The sequence below is a fragment of the Odontomachus brunneus genome, unplaced genomic scaffold, assembly GCF_010583005.1.
Source record: "Odontomachus brunneus isolate Ranch 3 - 2012 unplaced genomic scaffold, Obru_v1 Obru_scaffold_230, whole genome shotgun sequence".
NCBI classification, from domain to species: domain Eukaryota; kingdom Metazoa; phylum Arthropoda; class Insecta; order Hymenoptera; family Formicidae; genus Odontomachus; species Odontomachus brunneus.
This window is the reverse complement of record NW_022639680.1, coordinates 415,904-438,156: the sequence shown is the minus strand read 5'-3', so window position 1 is coordinate 438,156 and position 22,253 is coordinate 415,904. Positions and strand designations below refer to the sequence as shown.

General features: G+C 35.7%; 1 protein-coding gene across 5 annotated transcripts in view; it reads right to left on the bottom strand.

Moving 5' to 3' along the window:
* Nucleotides 1-155: 155 nt before the first annotated feature.
* The window catches only part of LOC116852496 (protein TANC2), a 160,954-nt gene continuing 138,856 nt past the window's right edge, over nt 156-22,253 (bottom strand). For 4 of the 5 annotated variants that reach the window (XM_032832941.1, XM_032832945.1, XM_032832942.1 and 1 more), the window contains 11 exons: nt 13,323-13,910; nt 12,922-13,253; nt 12,557-12,835; nt 12,012-12,455; nt 4,347-4,553; nt 3,735-4,001; nt 3,319-3,614; nt 2,777-3,228; nt 2,401-2,702; nt 1,868-2,287; nt 1,471-1,773 (listed from right to left, as the gene is read on the bottom strand). In XM_032832941.1, the coding sequence (XP_032688832.1) occupies nt 1,471-1,773; nt 1,868-2,287; nt 2,401-2,702; nt 2,777-3,228; nt 3,319-3,614; nt 3,735-4,001; nt 4,347-4,553; nt 12,012-12,455; nt 12,557-12,835; nt 12,922-13,253; nt 13,323-13,910 (3,890 nt within the window). Of the gene's footprint in view, nt 1,774-1,867; nt 2,288-2,400; nt 2,703-2,776; nt 3,229-3,318; nt 3,615-3,734; nt 4,002-4,346; nt 4,554-12,011; nt 12,456-12,556; nt 12,836-12,921; nt 13,254-13,322; nt 13,911-22,253 lie in introns of all 5 variants that reach the window. The other variant, XM_032832940.1, reaches the window with a different exon arrangement.

The following is a 22,253-nucleotide window of genomic DNA, read 5'->3' as shown; positions in this document are numbered from 1 at the left end:
ATATATATATATATATATATATATATATATATATATATATATATATAGTTTAAATTTGAAATATTATGTATAATTCGCAATTACATGTTCCACATTTAATTCGTTAAAAAATCTCGCATTACGGTTATTTATGGCTGTTACATAAAACACTAGAAAAACAATTAAATAGTTATTTTTAATTAGAATTATACTCTCTAAAACCAATTACTATATCGATATAATACATAATTACGTATACATGTATGTGTGTGCATACGTGCGTGAGCACAGACATGTAAATTTTTCAATTCAATTCATTCAATTCATAATCAACTTAAAAATTTATAATGTAAATAAATAATAATATATACTAGTGTAACAGAACGAAAGTAGGATGTCCTCCGTGCTTTTAAAATCACCTTTAAACAGGCAGCTTAGTGGTCTATTGCCAACATGTAAGCATTGTTGCTAACATTATGGTTGCAAAATATCCCATACTATAACAATCAACCAACGTTTGAGTATCACATCAGTTAACTCTCTCGCTCCGAAGACGTGTACGTATTTGTACACAAATAGTCGTTTATATATGAAAACCTGCATGACAGTTTTGTAAAAAATACAATATATACGAAGATCGTATAAATCCGTATAAAATCTGTATAAAAATCTATATAAAAATTATGAACATTAGAATCATTTGCATCACACGGTGTTAACGTCTTACATACTTACTACATAAAACAGTAATTATTACGTTTTGTATAACATAGACGTTGTCAGTTTTAAGCAGACCGTAACGAAAGAGTCAATATACGACTTGCTTCTGCTATAACGACTCTTACTGCAATCCTACTGTGATATTTCGATCGACGCATTTTACCGGACAATATACAAATTGCCACGTTTCTGTTAGAATTGAGTAATTGTTGTTACTCTGAAACGTGTACTGTTTAAAAATACTTATATTCGGCAAGATACGTAGATACTGTAAGAATATTAAGGAATTTTCAGGAAGTACGCGCGTAACTTACATTGAGAATGTGCAGTTAAAATCGAATCAACTACTCTCGCGTTGAATGCATTCTTGGACGACGTAAAAGTTTAAATATCTAAATAATAAATTATTCGTAATAACATATACGACGCGAAATATGTCAAGGACGCTTAATATACTTCTCGTTTTATAAACTATGATAGAGACGTATTTAAGATCCAAATATTAAGATATTGGATTTTCGATTTTTGCGATGAATTTTCATCATTAATTAATATGTTTCATTAGTACTAGCACGAGACTCCACGTTTAAAAGTTTTTAGAAGGCTTCAGGCCGCACAAAATTCGTTCGGCTGTTCCTTAAATTCGATCATGAATTCGGAGTCACTTTCTCTGGGCATATTAATAGTTATAGTAAATTATTATAATCGACACTCGAAACGATTATGTGTAGTCTTAACTTATCCACGTTGTAGTAACCATTACAAGTGCCGTTACAATTCCGTGAGAGTATCTACTGACGCCCGCAAGCGAGATCTAGTGATGCAATCAGTATATCCCTTACTGGACCCAGCACCATCAATTCGAGAGACAATCTCTTCTTTCAAGCTCGTAAGTACCCTACGATCTTGTCTGTTATGAGCAGGTGTGTTTCGCAGAGCTTCCTGAACGTCCGATAGGGCGTCTTCGAGCAAACCCAAATCCACGCGTGCTTTAGCTCTGGCATAGAATGCTTCGTAAGATATCGACCGAACGTTGAGAGCTTCGTCAGCGAGGTCAATCGCTTCGGTGTGTTCCTGTCAAAGAATGGCATTGTATCATAAATAATGGATAAATAATGGATAAACGAACAAAATATAACAGGCATAATAACAGGACGCGATTACTAACGTTCATTTTGCGTTTGCATCGACTGAGATTCAATAGAAAGTTTAAGTGAAGCTGCGTAAAAGTTTGAAGCTGCAGCATCATGTGACCTTGCTCCTGTCCCTGGCAATCTTCTTCCGGCGAAGCTGGGAACTTCCTAAGAGCGTACGCGTATCGATGCGACGCTTCCTTCAACCGATTTTTCCGATACAACACATTGCCATCCTCCAAGAGTTTATTCAACAGGATTATCAAAACGTCCGGTTTCCCAGCTGCCATGGCCCATGTAGCAGGACCCAGTTTAGCGCCACGACGCAAGAAGCATTGAACCACCGGTATATTACGACAACCGATAGCTCGATCCAGAGGCCGCATACCATGGAGATCAACGTGTTCCACTGCGGCACCTTTCTCGAGCAACAGCTGCACTAATTTTGGATTACCCTATATATGTTTCCACATATATCAGGTAGATCCCAAAAATATTAGATCCTCAGCAATACATGGTAAGTAAAATTGCTAGTGCGAACAAAGAAAGCCGGAAAGCTGGAGTCTACCTGGAATGCGGCTAAATCCAAAGGAGTTCTACCGGTGTTGTCGTTGGTACTGACATCGGCGCCGCGGTCCAGCAAAACTTGCACGGCAGCCACACGTCCTCTGACGCAAGCCCAACAAAGAGCGGTGAGACCATCTTTATCTCTTGTTTCTAAGATTGATTCTTTATCGAGGAGTAAGTCAATCAGATTGGTGTGACCTTCCGAGGCGGCAAACATTAACGCAGTACGGCCAGCGAGATCGCGCTGTTCCAAAAGCGATAAAGCTTCGTCTGACACAGCGTCTGTGCTAACGGACAAAACTCCTGCAAAACGTAAATTCAACATTCATCAAGGTAGTCTTTTACTCAGAAGACGAGCACGAAAGAAATATACGAACTTTGTAAAAGCCGTTCAGCAGTACCCCAGTGCCCTTCTCTAGCGGCGAGCATTAAAGGGGAAAGGCCTTTTGCATTAACAGCTATCGGATTAGCACCACGAGCTAAAAGAGCAGAAACCGTTGCGGTCGAACCGTTCGCAGCGGCGAGCGTCAAAGCGGTTTCACCAATCAATGTATCGGGACGATCTATGATAACCTCGGCCATATCCAGAAGATACTCCACAACGGCTTCGTGGCCCTGCGACGCAGCCGCGACAACGGCTTGTTGAGCGGCTTCCTTTCTGCCTACTTCCACAAAACCATTTTCCGTTTTGTTCTCGCCGGTAGACACGATCCAATCGCAGGCGAGAAGGTATCCGACTACAGATAATCTTCCATGTCTTGCCGCGTGCACCAGAGGACACTGACCGGCCATATCAGCATGTCCCAATAACGCTCCAGCGGCAGCCAGTCTGTGAAATATGAACAATGTTATGTATGTTACAAATATGTATCTATATTCTCATAGGCGAAGCATTTAATTAAGATAAGTGTAATTATACCTTCTGACAACATCGCAATGGCCTCGGGCAGCTGCGAGTGATAGCGCAGTACAACCCTGACTGTTGGTCAGTTCGACATCGGCATCAAACTCAAGAAGAAGCGACACCATCTCAACGGAACCCTCATGCGCATACATGCATAGAGCCGGTGCATTGCCTAAATACTCAGTAATATGATTCGGAGATGCGCCCGCCAGCAAGAGCAATCGCGATACTTTCACGTTGGGACTGTAGATGTTTCGAAGCATGCACAATGCCGAAGAGACGCATTCGCTCGACGAAGTTAACCAGATTGCCTGTAAAAACAAAACTCGATTACGTTTCTCTTAATATCATGTTATTACATGTTATTACAATAGCGTATAATAACGTTAATACAATAACGTGTTCTTACAATTACTATTTAAAATACTTGCTTGTAAATCGCGCGAGGGTAAACATTGAGCTACGTTTCGGTAAACGTGCGCTTTCAGCACGTGATGGCCCAGTTCCAAGGCCTTGTCGCCATCCAACGGCGCTTGAAGGCGGGACAGTCTGAACGCTATTGCCGCATGTCCGAGTCTGTAGTCACACAGAAATTTTGTCGATTCTGCTTCGTCCCTTCTCATCAGCCATTCTCTGAACGATGGGTGGAAGAACATGTATGTGTCATCCAAGCGTTTCACGAGAAAGCCAGAGAGCATCTGATAAAAAGAAGATGCTGTTTTAATGGAATGTGCGGATATTCATTGCGACGACCAATATGTCATTTATATGGCACAGTCCAAGGACATATAATTTAAAAGTAATGAGCATGTGCTGATCGAAAAGTAACTACACTTAGCAATAGAATAATTATTCATTTGCTTCTATTTTAATGAAAGTTTTTATTATTAAATTATTGCAACTTACATTGTTTCGTTGCATAGTTGTGTTGGCGGAGGAAGAAAAAATGTACAATTTTATTTGTTAAAAAGAGACAAATATAAAGAGATACAATACAAATGTTACTGACAAATGTTATATTAAAAATTATTTAATATACTTGCCTTGAATCTTTGTAAAAAATCTTCCCACGAAATAAAATGGTTTGTATTTAAAGAATTTACAGAGTAGAAAATTTCAAGTAGAGTCAGTGGATACAAAGCCGCCAGACAGACGGCTAAAAGAGGTTGCACTTTGTCGAACGAAGCTGCTGTGGGAAATCTCAAATTAAAATGCAACTGAAAGATTTGTGCAAGAGAAACTGGTAGAACCTAAAAACAAAGTAATATTCATTATATTGTTGATGTCCTCCGAGTTACAAGCAGATTACTTTTGTCATTTGTGATTAATATTGAAAGATACATAGAATATAAATTGGCTTATATTTACATAGCGTCTAGTCATATTTACGTCTACTATTTACATAGCGCTATTCCTTATAAAAAATTAGAAAATTCCGAAGCATTTTTTCCATAAGTCTAACAAATAATAATTATCAAGTAATATTTAAATTTAACTAATCAAATATAATTTAATCCGTCATTAAGGGGGGAAATACTTTTAGAAACTTCAAAAATTTCAAAATTTTTTTCTTTCATAAAATGTTAATACAACTTCTCAAGAATATGATTCCAAAGTTTTAAAGTAAAATTCAAAATCCTTCTGTTGTTATAGCCTGTGAATGACCCATCCTTGCTTGACGCCGCAGCGCGCCACAGATATAAACGTTCGAAGCGGAGAGTATGTCTTTCATAATCCGCTCTTTTCTAATTCTTGTTAGTTCGGGTAGAATAGATGTTTTGCAAGAAGTGTTTAATATGTAACATTCAAGATTGGGTAGTGTTACGTCCCGTAGGGCCTCACGTACCTTTAACCGGAATGCATTGCGTAAAGACTGATTATCCGACCGGGTCACAAAACAGTTAAGTACACAAAAGAAGTACTTAGACCTCGAGTCTTACGAAAGAATCATCAAACATATCACCTACAAGTACGCATGTCCACATATCGCCTGATCGAACATTTCCCGAATTTCTATTTTTTCCCACGAATCCGAGCCTCATCCTTGTTACTAAGCACATCTCCAACGAATCCATCCTCGAAATTTCCTATTTTCCGAAAGTCCGACCCATATGACTTTTAGTTACTTCTATAACTATCACTACGAGTATCACTTCTATTACAATTATCGTTACTACTTCTACGAGTATCGCTACAAGAATCAGAATCAGAATCATTCTATAACTACTATAACTATAACTTCTATAACTACTCCTACGAGTTTCGCTACAAGAATCAGAATTAGTATCACTACGAGTATCAGTACGACTAGTATTACGTCGGTCATTATTACTTCCATCTACATTGTATTCGTGGGCATTTCTACCCACACTTAGCTTGACCACTTGGGAAAATCCGACAGGAAGGAAGCAATAATTTCAGGAGATCCAGAGAGACCCAATTTTCTTCTCGTACACACTAACAGTAAGTAATTGTTTTATTATCCGGTTTTCCGCGTCTCAATTTCGAATAAGTCCGGACAGACATAGCTTTACCTTGTCGAAATCGCAATAATTCCGGTGGACATTAATTATCGGTCAGAATTCGAAAATCGGTATGTCCCTTCCCTCGCTTTAGTGGATCGTCGATCATGTCAGCAACGCAGTGATCTGCGCGAAGCTCTAGGTACACTGGAGCTACTTCGATTCTCTCTCACGCGAAGTTTTTCACCGGATAACCCGTAGACTATTAGCACAATATTTAGATCTAGAAGATTTACCCCCCTTCCCTCTTCACCTACAGCCACTTCCACCAGATCCGCATCCTCTTCCATCATCTCCATCTTCTCCTCCATCTCTTCCTCTAACTTATTCTCCAGCCCCTTCACTCTCCAATAATCCTGAACACTGACGCTTACCCTCACCCCATATACTCACCCACACACGCACACCTACACATCGTATTAAAATTGTAGCTATAAATAAATCATACTTCATTTTTTTTTATAAAGAAATTCTGCGTCTTTCTTAACCCGTCCTCTCCCATTATCGCTCGAGGTCCCGAGTAAAGAGATTAAGTTCTCTGACTCAAAATCGGACCGCTCGCCGTACGTTGTCGCGTTAGTAAAGCGAGCCTTCTGGTCGCTGACTCGCTCTTCGACCTATAAGTGCAGGCGAGGCTTTCTTTACGTTACGTTCTCCTGCAGGGGTACTATTCCGTACACGCTTACCGACAACTGTCGGATCGGTAGGTATCGTTGCGCAGCTTTTCTATGGTATAAAAAAGCTGCGCAACGTCTATCGATCTGATAATTGTCGATAAGTGATTACGGAATAGGACCCCAGGACGCAAAAATCTTCAATAAAAAGTGTGAAAAAATGGACAGTTTTTTTTCTAGCGTCATTAGAAAGTTGCTATTTTAGATCTAACCAAACCTTTATCTACAGTACATAGATTACTTTTTTAACTGTATAGGCATTTATATATATAACCATACGTATGTCCGTTATTGAATAGATTCATGACTCAGTGCATGTATGTGGTGCGGGAGGGAGGGAGGTGTAATATAGGTGTGTATTGATATGTAAGTATTTATATCGATAGTTATTCTATTAGTATGTCCGACTATTATTATGTCCAAAAAATGTGTATATGGGTGTATAACCTAATCTGCCCAACATACATACGCACGCAACACACACACATAATTTTTTGGACGTAATAATGTCAGACATACAATAGAATAACTATGGATACACACATATCAATACACACCCATATTACACCCCTCCCCCTCCTGCACCACATGCATACACTGAGACATGAATCTATCAATAATGAACACACGTACGGTTATATATATGCCTATACAGTTAAAAAAGCAATCTGTGTACTGTGTAGATAAAGGTAGACCTAAAATAGCAACTTTTTAATGACGCTAGAAAAGAAACTGTCCATTTTACACTTTTTATTGAAGATTTTTTATCAACACCTCATAAGCTACAAAATATCATCAGTTTCAGTCAATTTGACTGAAACCACATTTGCCAATTAGTGCGAGATCCTTTCGAAGACATTTTATTACTTAAATGTAATAAGTATCTGTAAATAAAACATGTTTTCAAATAAGGTATATATTTATTTTTTCCGTTATTTGTAAAACTGAAACCCTGAAATCAAACAAAACTGAAATGAAACAAATTTAACTTTTAACTTTTTAATTATTTTTTTTATTAACTTAACTTTTAATTCAATTAATTTCACAGGGTTGGGAACGTTACTTTTTAAAAGTAACGCGTTACCGTTACCATTACTTGCGGTAAAAGTAACTCGTTACCATTACTCGTTATTGATTCTAAAAAGTAACGCGTTATCGTTATTTAAAAAGTAACAATAAAAAAATTGTTACTTTCCGTTACTTTTGTAAAAAAAAGTTAAAATCGGCTTATAAAACAAACAGTAAGAGAAACAGTATATAAATTATGCATATATAAAGACAAAATATAAGATTTAAGCGGAAAGCATACATTCTTGCATAATAACACAAAGTCTATTCTACATTAGTCGCAGATCGCAAGGTCGCAAAGAAATTGACTAATCATAGTTGATTGTTCTTCTTGCGATCAAAGAATAATCAATTATGATTGGTCAATTTCCTTGCAATTTTGCGATTACGAGTAATGTAGAATGGGCTTTAGGGCCGCCGCACACGAATTGACATAAGAGTAACAGTAAGACGTACCGTAAAAATGGACCAATTACAATTGAGTATTCACAAAAATGGCGACCTTACGATTCGACAATACTCAAAGTGATTGGTCAGTTCTTACGGTACGTTACTGTTATGTCAATTCGTGTGCAGTGCGTGGTATACAATGAGAACTTAAGCCATAAAGTTTAAGCTTTAAGTCCTAAGCTGCAAGAAGTTGACGAATCATAGTCAATTATAAGAAAAATAATTGACTGTGACTGGTCAATTTCTTACGGCTTAGAGCTTAAAGCTTAAATTTTATGGCTTAAGTTCTCATTGTAGACCACGCTTTAGAGGCTTTCTACAATAAGCAATAAATTTTAAGTTGCAATAAAATTGACCAATTACAGTGGATTATTCTTCTAATAGTCGACTATGATTGGTCAATTTTATTATAACTTAAGATTTATTGCTTATTGTAGAATGAGCTTTACGGAAAGCAGCACATTAATTGTTTATCGTGTGCAAACTTTCGTCACGTAGCAAGCGTTGCCGCGTTCTGTGTACAAGAAGCCACTATAGTAAAAAAGTAATGATACAAGTAACGATGAATTTCGTTACTCGTTACTAAAGAAAATGTAACGCCGTTACTTTTTCGTCACTGATACAAAAAAGTAACGACGTTTCCAAATTTTTACCAAAAAAAAAGTAACGAAATAGTAACGTCGTTATACGTAACGCGTTACTTCCCAACCTTGTAATTTCATTATGGGTTAACTAACAAGGAGATGCCACAACCTGCTAAATCGATTTCTGAATGAGACATAGCACGTTCGCTAGCTGCGATATTAAGCATCAACATCCCAATTGAAGTTTGTGTCAATGGGCCTTTGTTTGTGAGAAATTACAATATAAAGTTTGGGTTGCAGGACTGTATCACGGATATGGCTAAAAATACGACTGTCTTTCAGCGAGGCGGCGTGGCCGAGCAGACTGATGCTTCCATGTCGAAAATTTTTGAGCCGAAAGCGAGCGTTCGAAACCCTGCGACGAAGTTATCCTTTTGCGGTGTTTTTTTTTCTTACCTTAGGGCATGTAATTAATGTTTTTCGAATATGATACATTTGTTTTGCATATGTCATGTTTTTATGTTATTAATCAGGGGTAATTAGGGAAGTGTCAGGCTTGTTTAACGCAAACACGAATATAGACACATATTTTGCATTGCTTACAATAAAATATATATTTTAGTACATCACTTTCGTATGAAAACATTACAAAGTATACAACAGAGTCATATAATAAAACATTTTCATATAATAAAACATTGTCGTATAATAAAACATTGTCATATAATAAAACATTGTCATATAATAAAACATTGTCATATAATAAAACGTTGACATATAATAAAACATGGCCATATAATAAAACATTGTTATATAATAAAATATTGTCATATAATAAAACATTGTCATATAATAAAACATTGTCATATAATAAAACGTTGTCATATAATAAAACATTGTCATATAATAAAACATTGTTATATAATAAAATATTGTTATATGATAAAACATTGTCATATAATAAAACTTATACGCTATCATATAACAATATTTTATTATATGACAATGTTTTATTATATGACAATGTTTTATTATACGACAATGTTTTCATACGAAAGTGATGTACTAAAATATATATTTTATTGTAAGCAATGCAAAATATGTGTCTATATTCGTGTTTGCGTTAAACAAGCCTGACACTTCCCTAATTACCCCTGATTAATAACATAAAAACGAGACATATGCAAAACAAATGTATCATATTCGAAAAACATTAATTACATGCCCTAAGGTAAGAAAAAAAAACACCGTACAAAGATAACTACTCGTCGCCGGGTTTCGAACGCTCGCTTCCGACTCAAAAATTTTCGACGTGGGAGCCTCAATCTGTTCGGCCACGCCGCCTCACTGAAAGATAGTCGCATTTTTAGCCATATCTGTGATACAGTCCCGCAACTCAAACTTTATACAGTAATTTCTCACAAACAAAGGCCCATTGGCACAAACCCCAATTAGAATGTTGATGCTTAATATCGCAGTTAGCGAACGTGCTATATCTCGTTCAAAAATCGATTTAGCAGGTTGTGGCATCTCCTGGTAAGTTAAATTTTCAAAGCCATTAATTTTAACTTAACTTAGTTAAAAAAAAGTTAATTTAACCAACCCTGGTAATATTTATTATTTACATATTATCTAAATAAAATATTTCAAGTGAAAAGACTTTTACATCGTTCAACTGTCTTTATTAGACAGGGTCGGCGCCAGTGTCGCAGTCAATTTAGCGTCGAAATTCAGTTTGTACGGAACGGTTTTGAAAATTCAAAATAAAGTCATATTCAAAAGGAAGTAGAGATATGACATCCGGAGCATCGAATCCGCGTAAAAGACATTTCAATGGCAATCTTGCAGCTGGTGCAAGTGGCAAAAGGTTGAAGCTATTGGAGCAAATTTGGAACTTTTGGAGCACTCTGCACCACTGCACCCAGACATACAGAAGCATATTCTTCCTATTTGTGAAGACCTATCACAAGAAGATCTACTCCAAAGATGCTTGGGCGGCCATACACAGAATGCTAACGAAAGTTTTCATTCAACTCTTTAACGCTTCGCTCCAAAGTAGAACCTGAGTTCTGGGCTGAAAATCATTAAAATTGCAACATATATGGCAGCCGACTTGTTTAATGAAATATATGCTTCTATTTTACGAAACATGAGTACCGTAGATATCATTATTGGAAAGCAATGCAAAACGTATGCTGACAACATCAATGAGCGCGGGGTGATTCGACAGGAGCAACACAGCTCGTTAACGACCAAGGAGGCTCGTAAAGCACGTAGAAAAGAACATTTAGAGAAAAATCTGTTTTATGAGGAAACTGAAGCACTATTGTATGATCCTAGAATTGCAGACTAGCCGATAAGTCATTGAAATCATTGAGTTTTCACTTCTCGAAATTTGAAACGCAAAATTGCATTTTCGAAATTGGTGTAAGGGATAACTCAAAAACTATTTGACCAATCTCGTTGAAACTTTGCATATATCTAAATAACAATACCTTGTCCTTGAACCTATAGGTTTTAAAAAATAATTGAAAGAAAATATTGTAAAATATAGCAAAGATTTCGTGTAAAATTTGAACTTATTTTTAAAAAACGTGTTATTTCTGTAATTTTCAATTTTTTTCACTTTTCTTAGGTTCGCGCACACCGTATGAGTGTTAATGATCAAAAAAATTGTTACGTGTTTGTTTCAAATTAATACCGCAAAGGCTAAAGCTTACACCGTTTCACAACTTGCGCCACAGGGTGTATATCAGTTGGACACGGGGCAATTGGACACAGTCCAATCACAAGTCGCTGTTCCAAGGGACCCTACAAATGTCTCTAATCATACGGTGCTGTGATTGGCTGTGTCCAAATGCACCGTGTCCAAGTGCACCGCTCCCTGCGCCACAACCTTGTTGGAAAACAGTACCACAAATCCGCCATTTTAAAATATTTTGTAAAAACAAAAATACGTTATGATAGTTAAAAGTACTAGTAAATAATATGCAAAGTTTCAAAAATGTAAGACAAACCGTTTTCTTTAAAAAAATTCATAAAAGTTGCCTCATTTTCATGCCCCTAAAGGTATTTTCCCCCTAAATGAGTGGACGCCTGTGGGTTGCATACTTTGTAAATATGTGAATAAATTACATAATACAATTATGTAATTACAAATTACATAATACAACGCCGCTATATCACTACATCCCTAAGACCGCCTTTAAGCAGTTTCGCAGACACGTAATAATAAAAAAAAGCTACACCCATTCAAATGGTGACGTTGATTAGTTAAACTTTACTCAACCATTTTTAAACCATGTATAAAAAATTATTAAGGACTATTTGACTCAAATTTTAACAAAATATTGCGAGATATAAATAATAGGTACGAGTTAGTTTGTATCTTTATACTTGTACGTACGTACCTTATAACTCGCGGATTTGGCGACTAAATGGCCACTCTCGATGAGATCGAGCGTCAACTTGGCAAAAAGAAAACTTCCTTTAGTCAACGCGAGCAAATGCGAAGCAAATCTCATCTGACTTGCATTGCATGATAATTCCGCCTTGCCGTTTACTGACGCAGTTACGTTCGCCTGTATGGAAGGACTTTGCTCGAGCCTATAATTGATATAATCAGACAAGTCCCTTGCGACGCCATTACCAACGACGTCATTCGTAGTTCTGTCTAACGAGATCCTTGTGTAGGGTAGTTGTTTTGTACAATCTAACAATTGCGTCCTGACTGTACAAACAATCTTTAGCCAACTAGGAATGTTAGGTGCGTGTCTGGTCAGGAAAGAAGCTATAGTATCTCCTCTGTCTGGTCTGTGATATTCGGCCTCGCAAACAGCGTCGATTAATATCACCTGAAAGCAAAATACACGTGAGCGAAATCTCATTAGAAACGAACAATTCGCAAGAGAAAATATGAAATACAAATACAACTTAACGTATATCATTTAATTACCATATTGGAAAGTGGTAATCTGTTCGCTTTCTTCAGAGTCGAAAGTGGCTCAATAATACCTCTGGAAAGCGCGAGATCTGGATCGACTGTGCATTCCCTTTGCGACAGTGAGCCTTGAAGATGAGGCTCGGACAGAAGATACTCTCTATACGAGATCAATTGAGGAGCCTGACAGAGTTGGGCCGCTAACGAGTGAATTAAATCCGGTACTACGCAGGTACTGTTATTATCAGCTTGGCAAAAGTGATAAGCCACGACATGCGAGGCTAATTCGCGGACCTACGATTCGATATGATAGGTCTTATACTATTTCGTTAAAAATAGTAAATAACATTCGGGAAAAAGAAAATGCGCCAATGTCGCACCTTTTCATTCGTATGCCGAATGTTAACTCGCAAAGTCGTACTGTTATTCTGCGTCTTTTTCTCGTCAAATTCTTCGGTTGCTTCCAAAGATATGGGCTGTTCCCTTCTTCTACCAAAACAACTGTGTTCAACCAGCTGTAGAACAAGCGCGGTTTTTCCCGTCCCAGGTGATCCAGAGATCAAGATACCAGAACTGGAGCCATTAATCATGGATTCCAATTCGTGTAATAGCCATTGTCGTCCCGCGAAAAGCGGGTCCTCCTCTAGTAACGGTACTTCGAAGAATAATGGCTTCAGTGTTAACTGCGTCGCGTGATGCTGAGCGAAGCGTACTGAAATTAATACAGATTCTCATTACATTCGGAAGACTCAAATTTGCAATGTCAGAAAACGAATATTACGTTTAGCGTCCATTGGTCCCTTGAAATTGTTACTTTTTGCTGATCTCCTGATGCAAGATCGCCTATTCTTGAATTGACCGAGTTCGTCTGCTTGACCTGCTTGCGCAGTATTAACGGAATGTCTTCTGGACGTGAGTGGGCTAGAACTGCCATTTGACAAACCCGAGACAGACACCGACATAGACATGGACATCGACGTGGACGCGGATAACGACGTAGAAATGGACGCTAAGCTGCCAGCGCTGTCGCAATCCCTGGATTTAATTTTACCCTTTGCTTTGACTTTTGGCTTCATAGGGCATCGTAGCGCCGCTGCGGCTTCCGCCTCGCTTGAAGTGCCCGTCAACGTAGACACTGGACTCGTGTTTGTCGAGGCTAATGTCTGTGTTTCGAAGCTAGTCAGACTACTGAAGGAAGCCGCAGAGCTATCGTGTCCTTGCACCGGAACTCGCGTAGGACATGTGTCTGGTTCTGCATTCGCGTTTGCTCGTCCAGATCCCAATAACAGACCTAATCTCATATAAAGGTCCGACTGCGACGACTTCCTGGTTTTTGAAGAAAGCGGCTTCACGCAACCGCCCTCGTCGTCTGTGGGGACAGAAATGGAAAGTAAGTTAAAAACACATGATATATAAGATAATCGAGTCGAAAAGAAAAAAGAAAAAGATACAAAAAAGAGGTCAGCCAAACTAATATAATCTAAAAAAATTCAAACAGGTGCTGCATACTGCTTCGGTAAATATAATTCGTGCTGTATTAAAAATTGAAGTAAAAAATAAAAATCACACTGTACTAAAATACGTTCAAGCGGACATTACTACCCAAGGTGTCATTTCGAATATTGATAGCAACGATCAAACAACACTGGAAATTACGATTAATATATATAATAATATATTTCATATTTCATCCGAATTAAACAGTTTTATTCATTTAAACGTCGTTAGTTCGTCTAAACGTATCGTTGCTATGCGACACACACTGCACATGTAAGAAACGAAATACTACATCCAAGCGTTGAAACGTGCGGTGTGGATTATTTATGATATTAATACCGTTTTAAAATAAAAAAATTATTTTTTTATGAATCTATATAAAACTATTATTTATAAATTTACAAATTTATACATTTTATTGTATCATTTTTTATTATTACAAGTTTATATATTATTAAGTTTATATATTATTTTTAAATTGTTTATCAAGCTTATTCAAAAAGTCTTGTATAAAAGTTATGTATGAAACATATAGAAAAATTATTTAACATTAAAAAGCGAGAAGTGTTAAAAAATTAAATATTAACCATAGTCCGCAAAAGTCTTATATAATTTGAAAATAAACACAAAATATTTTATTTTATTTGCATATATACCCGAGCAGAAATAGATATAGTCGATTTGATTTCAAGGCTAGAAGCTAGATAGTAATGACTAGATAAGTTTTCTAGTTAGTCACTAGCTAGGGATTGGCTAAATATTTCTAACCAGTCTTTCATCATCTAGCTGCTGTCTAGTCACTACATATAAAATACGGTAATAGATGGCGCCCTCGCTTCTAAAATGTACAATCTAGCTACTATCTCACATCAGGATTATGTTCGTCAGTATATCGAAATTAATGGGTGTTTCCGATAATACCTCTCCGAGTTATTTCTCTAGAGCAAAAATAAGTTACAGACATCACCATCTACTACTATTATGTGATTTATGACAACCCAAAGCTACCTAATGCTGTTTCATGACTGCAAGCAGTGGATTAGGCAGAACAATATCGTGACAAATACACGAGATAATAATTTTGTAAAATTGTATTATTGATTATAAAATCATCTGGTGTTGTTTTCTAATAAAATTTTATTTATTCTTAATTAAAGTTATATAACCATTAAAATATATGTTATATTTTTCAAATATTATCCTAAAGTAAAAAGTCACACTGTTTTAACCTATTTGCAAGTATTGTTTTTACATGACTCATACAGGTGCAAGTCCACAATAAATGCCATTAGGGTATATTGATGACAAAACAAGATAGATTTGTTTGCACAGTTTGTTTTAAATTGTATGTAATTCTACAAACGTTTCTTAATATTACTATTTTTACCATTATTTGAGTTATTTCTTTTATACTTTAATACTCATTACAATTAAACATTTTTAGATAAAAAATGGATGTACCCAGATAACCAAACCTGCGCGAGCAGATTTCGAGCAGAGCTTGCTATCAACTTTTGATGGCAAATACATAACAAATTTGAAACAGGATCTGTTATATCAAATCTTGCTGCCAAATTACCGTCAAATATGCGGCAGAGCTTGTTGTCGGATAATTGCTGCAGATTGGCGGCAGAAACCGCGCAGACCTTGCTGCGCTGCAAGCTTTGCGCGGTTTTTGCTGCAAATTTGGCACCAATTGCCCGACAGCAAGATCTGTCGCCAAAACCGTAGCCTAATGTAGACACAGATAGCTATGGTTTTGCTGTGGGTTTTTGATCAAATTTGCTGTCAATCTGCGCACAGTCTCTCAATTTGCTTACTGGGAGGATAACTTCCAACCTCCACGGGAACATCATATAAAGATCCCACATATTTTTTAAAACATTGTCGTAGCATATTTATTGACAGGTAAAAGAATTTGAAATTTTGCTGCACTATAATAATTTATTGTTTTAAGTTTATATCAATGTTCTTGCATTATATGTTTTGATTACAATAAACTGGGTGTATATCAGTTGGACACAGTCCAATCACAAGTCGCTGTTCCAAAGGACCCTACAAATGTCTCTAATCACACGGTGCTGTGATTGGCTGTGTCCAAATTCACCGTGCACCGCTCCCCAATAAACTATATTAACATTATTAAAATAAATTTTAAATCTATCTTGTTTTATCATCAATATACCCTAATGGCATAATTTATTGTGGACTTGCACCTGGACGAGTCATGTAAAAATAATACTTGCAAATAGTTAAAACAGTGTGACTTTTTACTTTAGGATAATATTTGAAAAATATAATATATATTTTAATGGTTATATAACTTTAATTAAGAATAAATAAAATTTTATTAGAAAACAACACCAGATGATTTTATAATCAATAACACAATTTTAAAAAATTATTATCTCGTATATTTGTCACGGTATTGTTCTGCCCAAGGGCCAGCGCACGAACATTGCCGTAGCTCCTTACGCCACCTTACGTGACAATCTTACGTTACGTGAGTCGTAAGCTGAACGTACGGCAACGCACGAAAATTTTACGTTACGTTACGTTACGAAGGAACATAAAGGTTTCAAAGGTGACAAAGGTAATTAAATCAGATTATTGAACAATAAGTAAAGAAACAATAATAATTTATCTTTACAGTTATAATTAGAAATGTCTATATTGAGCACATATTAATTTTATTAAACTGTTAAATGTATCTGTACAAAATTATAAACATTGCGCTATAACCTCTTCCCAACATTATGTATAGAATATGTTTAACATATAAATATTGAAATAAATTTTTAGGTTCTCAAGTCAACAAATATGAAAACATCAAAGTTTATGAAGTTAAAATGTTTATTATTGTCATTACTCTTAATTTATTATATGAGACTAAAACGGAGAAAAATATATAAAAGATGGCTCGTGAGACCAATTAATCAACAGAGAAAACAGCAAGGAGAATGAAAATCTGTTTCAAGAATTAAAAACTGATGAAGATATGTTTGTCAAATATGCCAGAATGAATGTTCAATATTTTAACAAGTTATCAAACATGCTAAGACCTTATTTGGTAAAAGAACTAAGAAAGCTCTGTCTCCGGAACACAGATTAATAACATTAAGGTAAATATAGTTTATCAGTAAAAAATTGTTTGATGCAACTACTTCTTAAATTTTTAGTTATGTTTAGAAATCATTGTTAGAAAAAAATGTTTTACGAAATTATAAACTATATAACAAAAATTGTGATTATGATTTTTCAGATATCTTGCAACAGGGAATTCAATAGCAAGTATTGCATTTTCTTTTCGAGTTGGGCAGTCAACTGTTAGACAGTTAATGAAAGAAGTATGTCTAGTTATTGTTAATACATTACAGCCTTTATATTTAACATGTCCAACTGAAGAACAGTGGAAAAATATTCCTGATGGATCATTATACGAGTACATAATGAAAACACAGCATCTGCGATAAAAAATCCAGGCATAGAGATATTACTTCCGGGAAGATAAGCGCGTGAAGTGGGCAAATTAAGTCCATTATTTTTTAAATATTTTCCAATAGTTGACGATTCAAAAATGCCTCCGTCACTATTTTTTCCATAGGCTCCTATATCAACTAAACTAAATCTATATAAATGATCAAATATTGCTATAAGAACAATGCTGAATTGTTTTTTATAATTAAAATGCAAGCTTCCAGAATTAGCAGGACATCGCAAAACTATGTTTCCTGTCAATAGCTCCAAAGCAGTTAGACATATTCCATCGGTTCCAGTATGCATTAGCAATATTCTTCCACCTGAGTTGGACGGGAGCGGTGCACTTGGACACGGTACATTTGGACACAGCCAATCACAGCACCGTATGATTAGAGACATTTGTAGGGTCCCTTGGAACAGCGACTTGTGATTGGACTGTGTCCAATTGCCCCGTGTCCAACTGATATACACCCGAGTTGGACATGCTAAATATAGAGGCTGTAATATATTAACAATAACTAGATATACTTCTTTCATTACCTGTCTAACAGTTGACTGCACAACTCGAAAAGAAAATGCAATACTTGCTATTGAATTCCCTGTTGCAAGATATCTGAAAAATGTATCACAATTTTTGCTATATAGTTTATAATTTCGTAAAATATTTTTTTCTAACAATGATTTTTAAACATAACAAAATTTAAGAAGTAGTTGCATCAAACAATTTTTTACTAATAAACTATATTTACCTTAATGTTATTATTAACCTGTGTTCCGAAGACAGAGTTTTCTTAGTTCTTTTATCAAATAAAGTCTTAGTATGGTTGATAACTTTTCAAAATGTTGAACATTCATCTTGGAATATTTGACAAACAGGTCTTTATCAGTTTTTAATTTTTTAATCATCAGTTTTAATTTTTTTATCAGTTTTAATTTTTGAAACAGATTTTCATTCTCCTTGCTGTTTTCTCTGTTGATTAATTGGTCTCACGAGCCATCTTCTATTTTACCATCTTTTGTGTATTTTTCTCCGTTTTAGTCTCATATAATAAATTAAGAGTAATGACAACAATAAACATTTTAACTTCATAGACATTGATGTTTTCATATTTGTTGACTTGAGAAATTTTATTTCAATATTTATATGTCAAACATATTCTATACATAGTGTTAGGAAGAAGTTATAACACAATGTTTATAATTTTGTACAGATACATTTAACAGTTTAATAAAATTAATATGTGCTCAATATAGACATTTCTAATTATGACTGTAAAGATAAATTATTATTGTTTCTTTATTTATTGTTCAATAATCTGATTTAATTACCTTTGTCACAGAACCTCTATGTTCCTTCGTAACGTAACATACGTAAAATTTTCGTGCATTACCGTACGTTCATCTTACGTAACGTAAGATTAGGTTTGTTCTTTCGACCTGACCTAGGGCTGCACTGGAACTAGTTGAAGAAAGTTCAAGACAGTGCAGACCAGTGCAAAGATACATATGGGTCTGAAAAGAACGGGTAAGAGCAAGTTAGAGCAGTGTAAGATGGCGGACAACATGGCTGGATTAAATAATATAGATCAATTTATGGTCATGTTTTCGCACTTATAGCATTTTATGTTTTGTTGAACAATCCTATTTCTTTTAAAAACTGTTTTGTGTTGGATACCCATACAACAAATCCCTCCGAAAAAACGTCCAAGAGCCTTCCCAGGATGTCTTTCGGATATTTTGTGCTGTTTGGATAACATTCTAAATACTTCTTTTATGTCATTCTACATTATATATTTATTATATATTTATCTACATTATATATTTATATTATATATTTAAGTATTTACTTACTGTTTATAGATTCCGTCGTCGGATTATTTCTTCTACGTAATGTCAACTAGGTATACCGATTTTACAGGTTATAGATACAAATTTAAATTTTTTCGGTTAGCTGTCCTGCACTGCTTGCTCTACCTCCAGACCTAGGGCAGTCAGTTCACTGAACTCGCTGCACTAGTTCAGCCTGCACTGTTCGAAAGAACACATTTTCTTGCACTGTTCTGATCGAAAGAACGCATTAGTGCAAACTTCGTGAACTAGTGCAGCCAATTCAGATCGAAAGAATAAACCTAGTGTCACGTAAGGTGGCGTAAGGGCTGTGGCATACAGAAAAACTTAACCAGTAAGACGTAAAAAGTAAGCAAATTGACCAATCACAGTCGTTGATTTTTTAACCGTAAGAAAAATCAATGACTGTGATTGGTCAATTTGCTTACTGCTTACGTCTTACTGCTTAAGTTTTTCTATGTGCCACCAGCTTAAGGAGTTACGGCAATGTTCGTGCGCTGGCCCTTAGAAGTAAGAAGTTGTCATAAACTAAAAAAGTACTAGATAGTCATTACCTATCATAATTTTCAACTTTAGTGGAACTAGCTCTAACTTTAATTGTCGTAAACACCCATCATCTAGATGCTGTCTGGTCACTACATATAATACGGTACTAGATGGCGCCCTCGTTTCTAAAATATACAATCTAGCTACTATCTCACTACTAGTAGGACTATGTTGGTCAGGATATTAATCATGAATCTTTTTACGTGAGTTTAATTTTACTATCGATCATATAACTTTTTTCCCTAGCATAAAATCGTGAAAAGTAAGCAATTTCTAAATATTTGTAATAATTATTATAAACTTGTTTTATTTAATGCACATCTGTATTTATAATGCATAATATACTGTTGTAATCTTTTCTTTGTATGTTTTATGCAAAATTTTTTATCATATAATTTCAATTTTAAAAAAGTATGCAACCATACAAAGTAAAATTCACTGAAACAGTTGTCCACATTGTTTTGAATTGTGGAATACGCACGTGTAATATTACAATTTACATATTTGCGCATGATGATAATATTATACTATTTTTCACGTTTTAGTCATCAACCGTATAGGCTAAAACGTAAAAAATAAGTGTGCGTATTTGTAGTATTTATATGGTAAAATAAAAATAATTTAGTGATTTCTTTGTTGGGTGTTAAGCCATGGATGCTTCCGAAATACCCAGAGTTGAGTTAGTTTTACTATAGTACATGTATCAACTTAACCCAGCGCATTTGCATAGAGCATAATTACATTAAAGTAAGAAAATAATAGATTATAAATATTCTCATGTTTGCTTATATTTCTTCATATTATATATTATTTTTTTAGAATAAATGTAACACACAAACAAAAAATAAAATAATAAAATAATAAAATTAATTAAAATAATATAATAATAATTATTATTACCTATATAATTCCTGAAATTGTTTTTCTAGGATATCAAAAGTATCTCTTAAAATTTTACACATAATATGTAAATTCTCGTTTCTTTCGTTTTGTTCCTCATTAACTATCCACCATGCAGCAGCCATTGTAATTGATTAACTTATTATGAATATGGATATTACTTTTCAGGGGAAATATCAATTCGCATGAAAGTTTTTATTTTTTCACTTTTTCGCACTAAAATTTTCACTTTTTTGCTTTATGTAAAAATTTTCACTTTTTCACGAATTCATCCTAGGTGAAAAGATACATGATCGACCACCAGCACATCGAAATTAAGGTTATATTAGAATATCATTTCCTGTCCAGTAACTGCCTAGTAGCTGTCTAGTAGCAACGTACTATAAATGCTAAATGGAAATTGGATGTCAGAACTGTCTACCCACTATATAGTAAATTTGTGTATTATACTGGATGTTTACGATAATTCGTGTTGGAATTAGTACGAGTTAGTTTCACTAGGGCTGAAAAATATGATAGTCACAAGCATCTAGTATTTTCATGATTTAAGACAACTCAATGCTGTCCGATAAATTGAGTAGAGTAGAGTAGAGTTAAGATAATATAGTGGATAGTATAAGGTGTAGTAAAAAGAAATCCATTATTTTTGCATGAAATTGAAGGCTTTATTTAGCATAGTTAGAATGATCCGATTTAGATCAAATATGCACCGTTTTGTTCGATAACTTGTTGCCATTTTGAAGGTAATTCCATTATGCCTCTTTCATAGAAACCCTTGTCCCTATTGGCAAAAAACTGGGACAGTCGATTTTCACAAACATCTCTTGAGGCGAATTTTTCACCAGCAAAATCATTCGCCATAGACAGGAACAGGTGATAATCACTTGGTGCCAGGTCCGGACTATAAGGTGGATGCATAAGGACCTCCCAACCAAGCTCCCGGAGCATCTGGCGAGTCACTATCGATGTGTGTGGCCTGGCGTTGTCCTGATGGAACACAATTCCTCTCCTATTGGTCAAAGCTGGCCGCTTCTGGGCGATTGATTCCTTCAGACGGTCCAATTGTTGACAGTACAGGTCCGAATTAAGAGTTTGGCCGTAGGGGAGCAGCTCATAGTGGATGATTCCCTGCCAATCCCACCAAACACACAGCAAAGCCTTCCTGACCGTCAATCCTGGCTTGGCCACCGTTTGCGCCGGCTCACCGCGTTTCGGCCACGACTGTTTTCGCTTGACGTTGTCCTAAGTGACCCACTTTTCATCACCAGTCACCATCCCCTGCAGAAATGGGTCGATTTTGTTGCGATTCAGCAGCGATTCGCAGGTGGAAATTCGATCCATGAGGTTTTTTTGCATTAACTCGTGTGGCACCCAACATCGAGCTTCTTTTTGTATCCAGCCTTATTCAAGTGGTTCCAAACGGTTTCTTGTGCAATGTTTA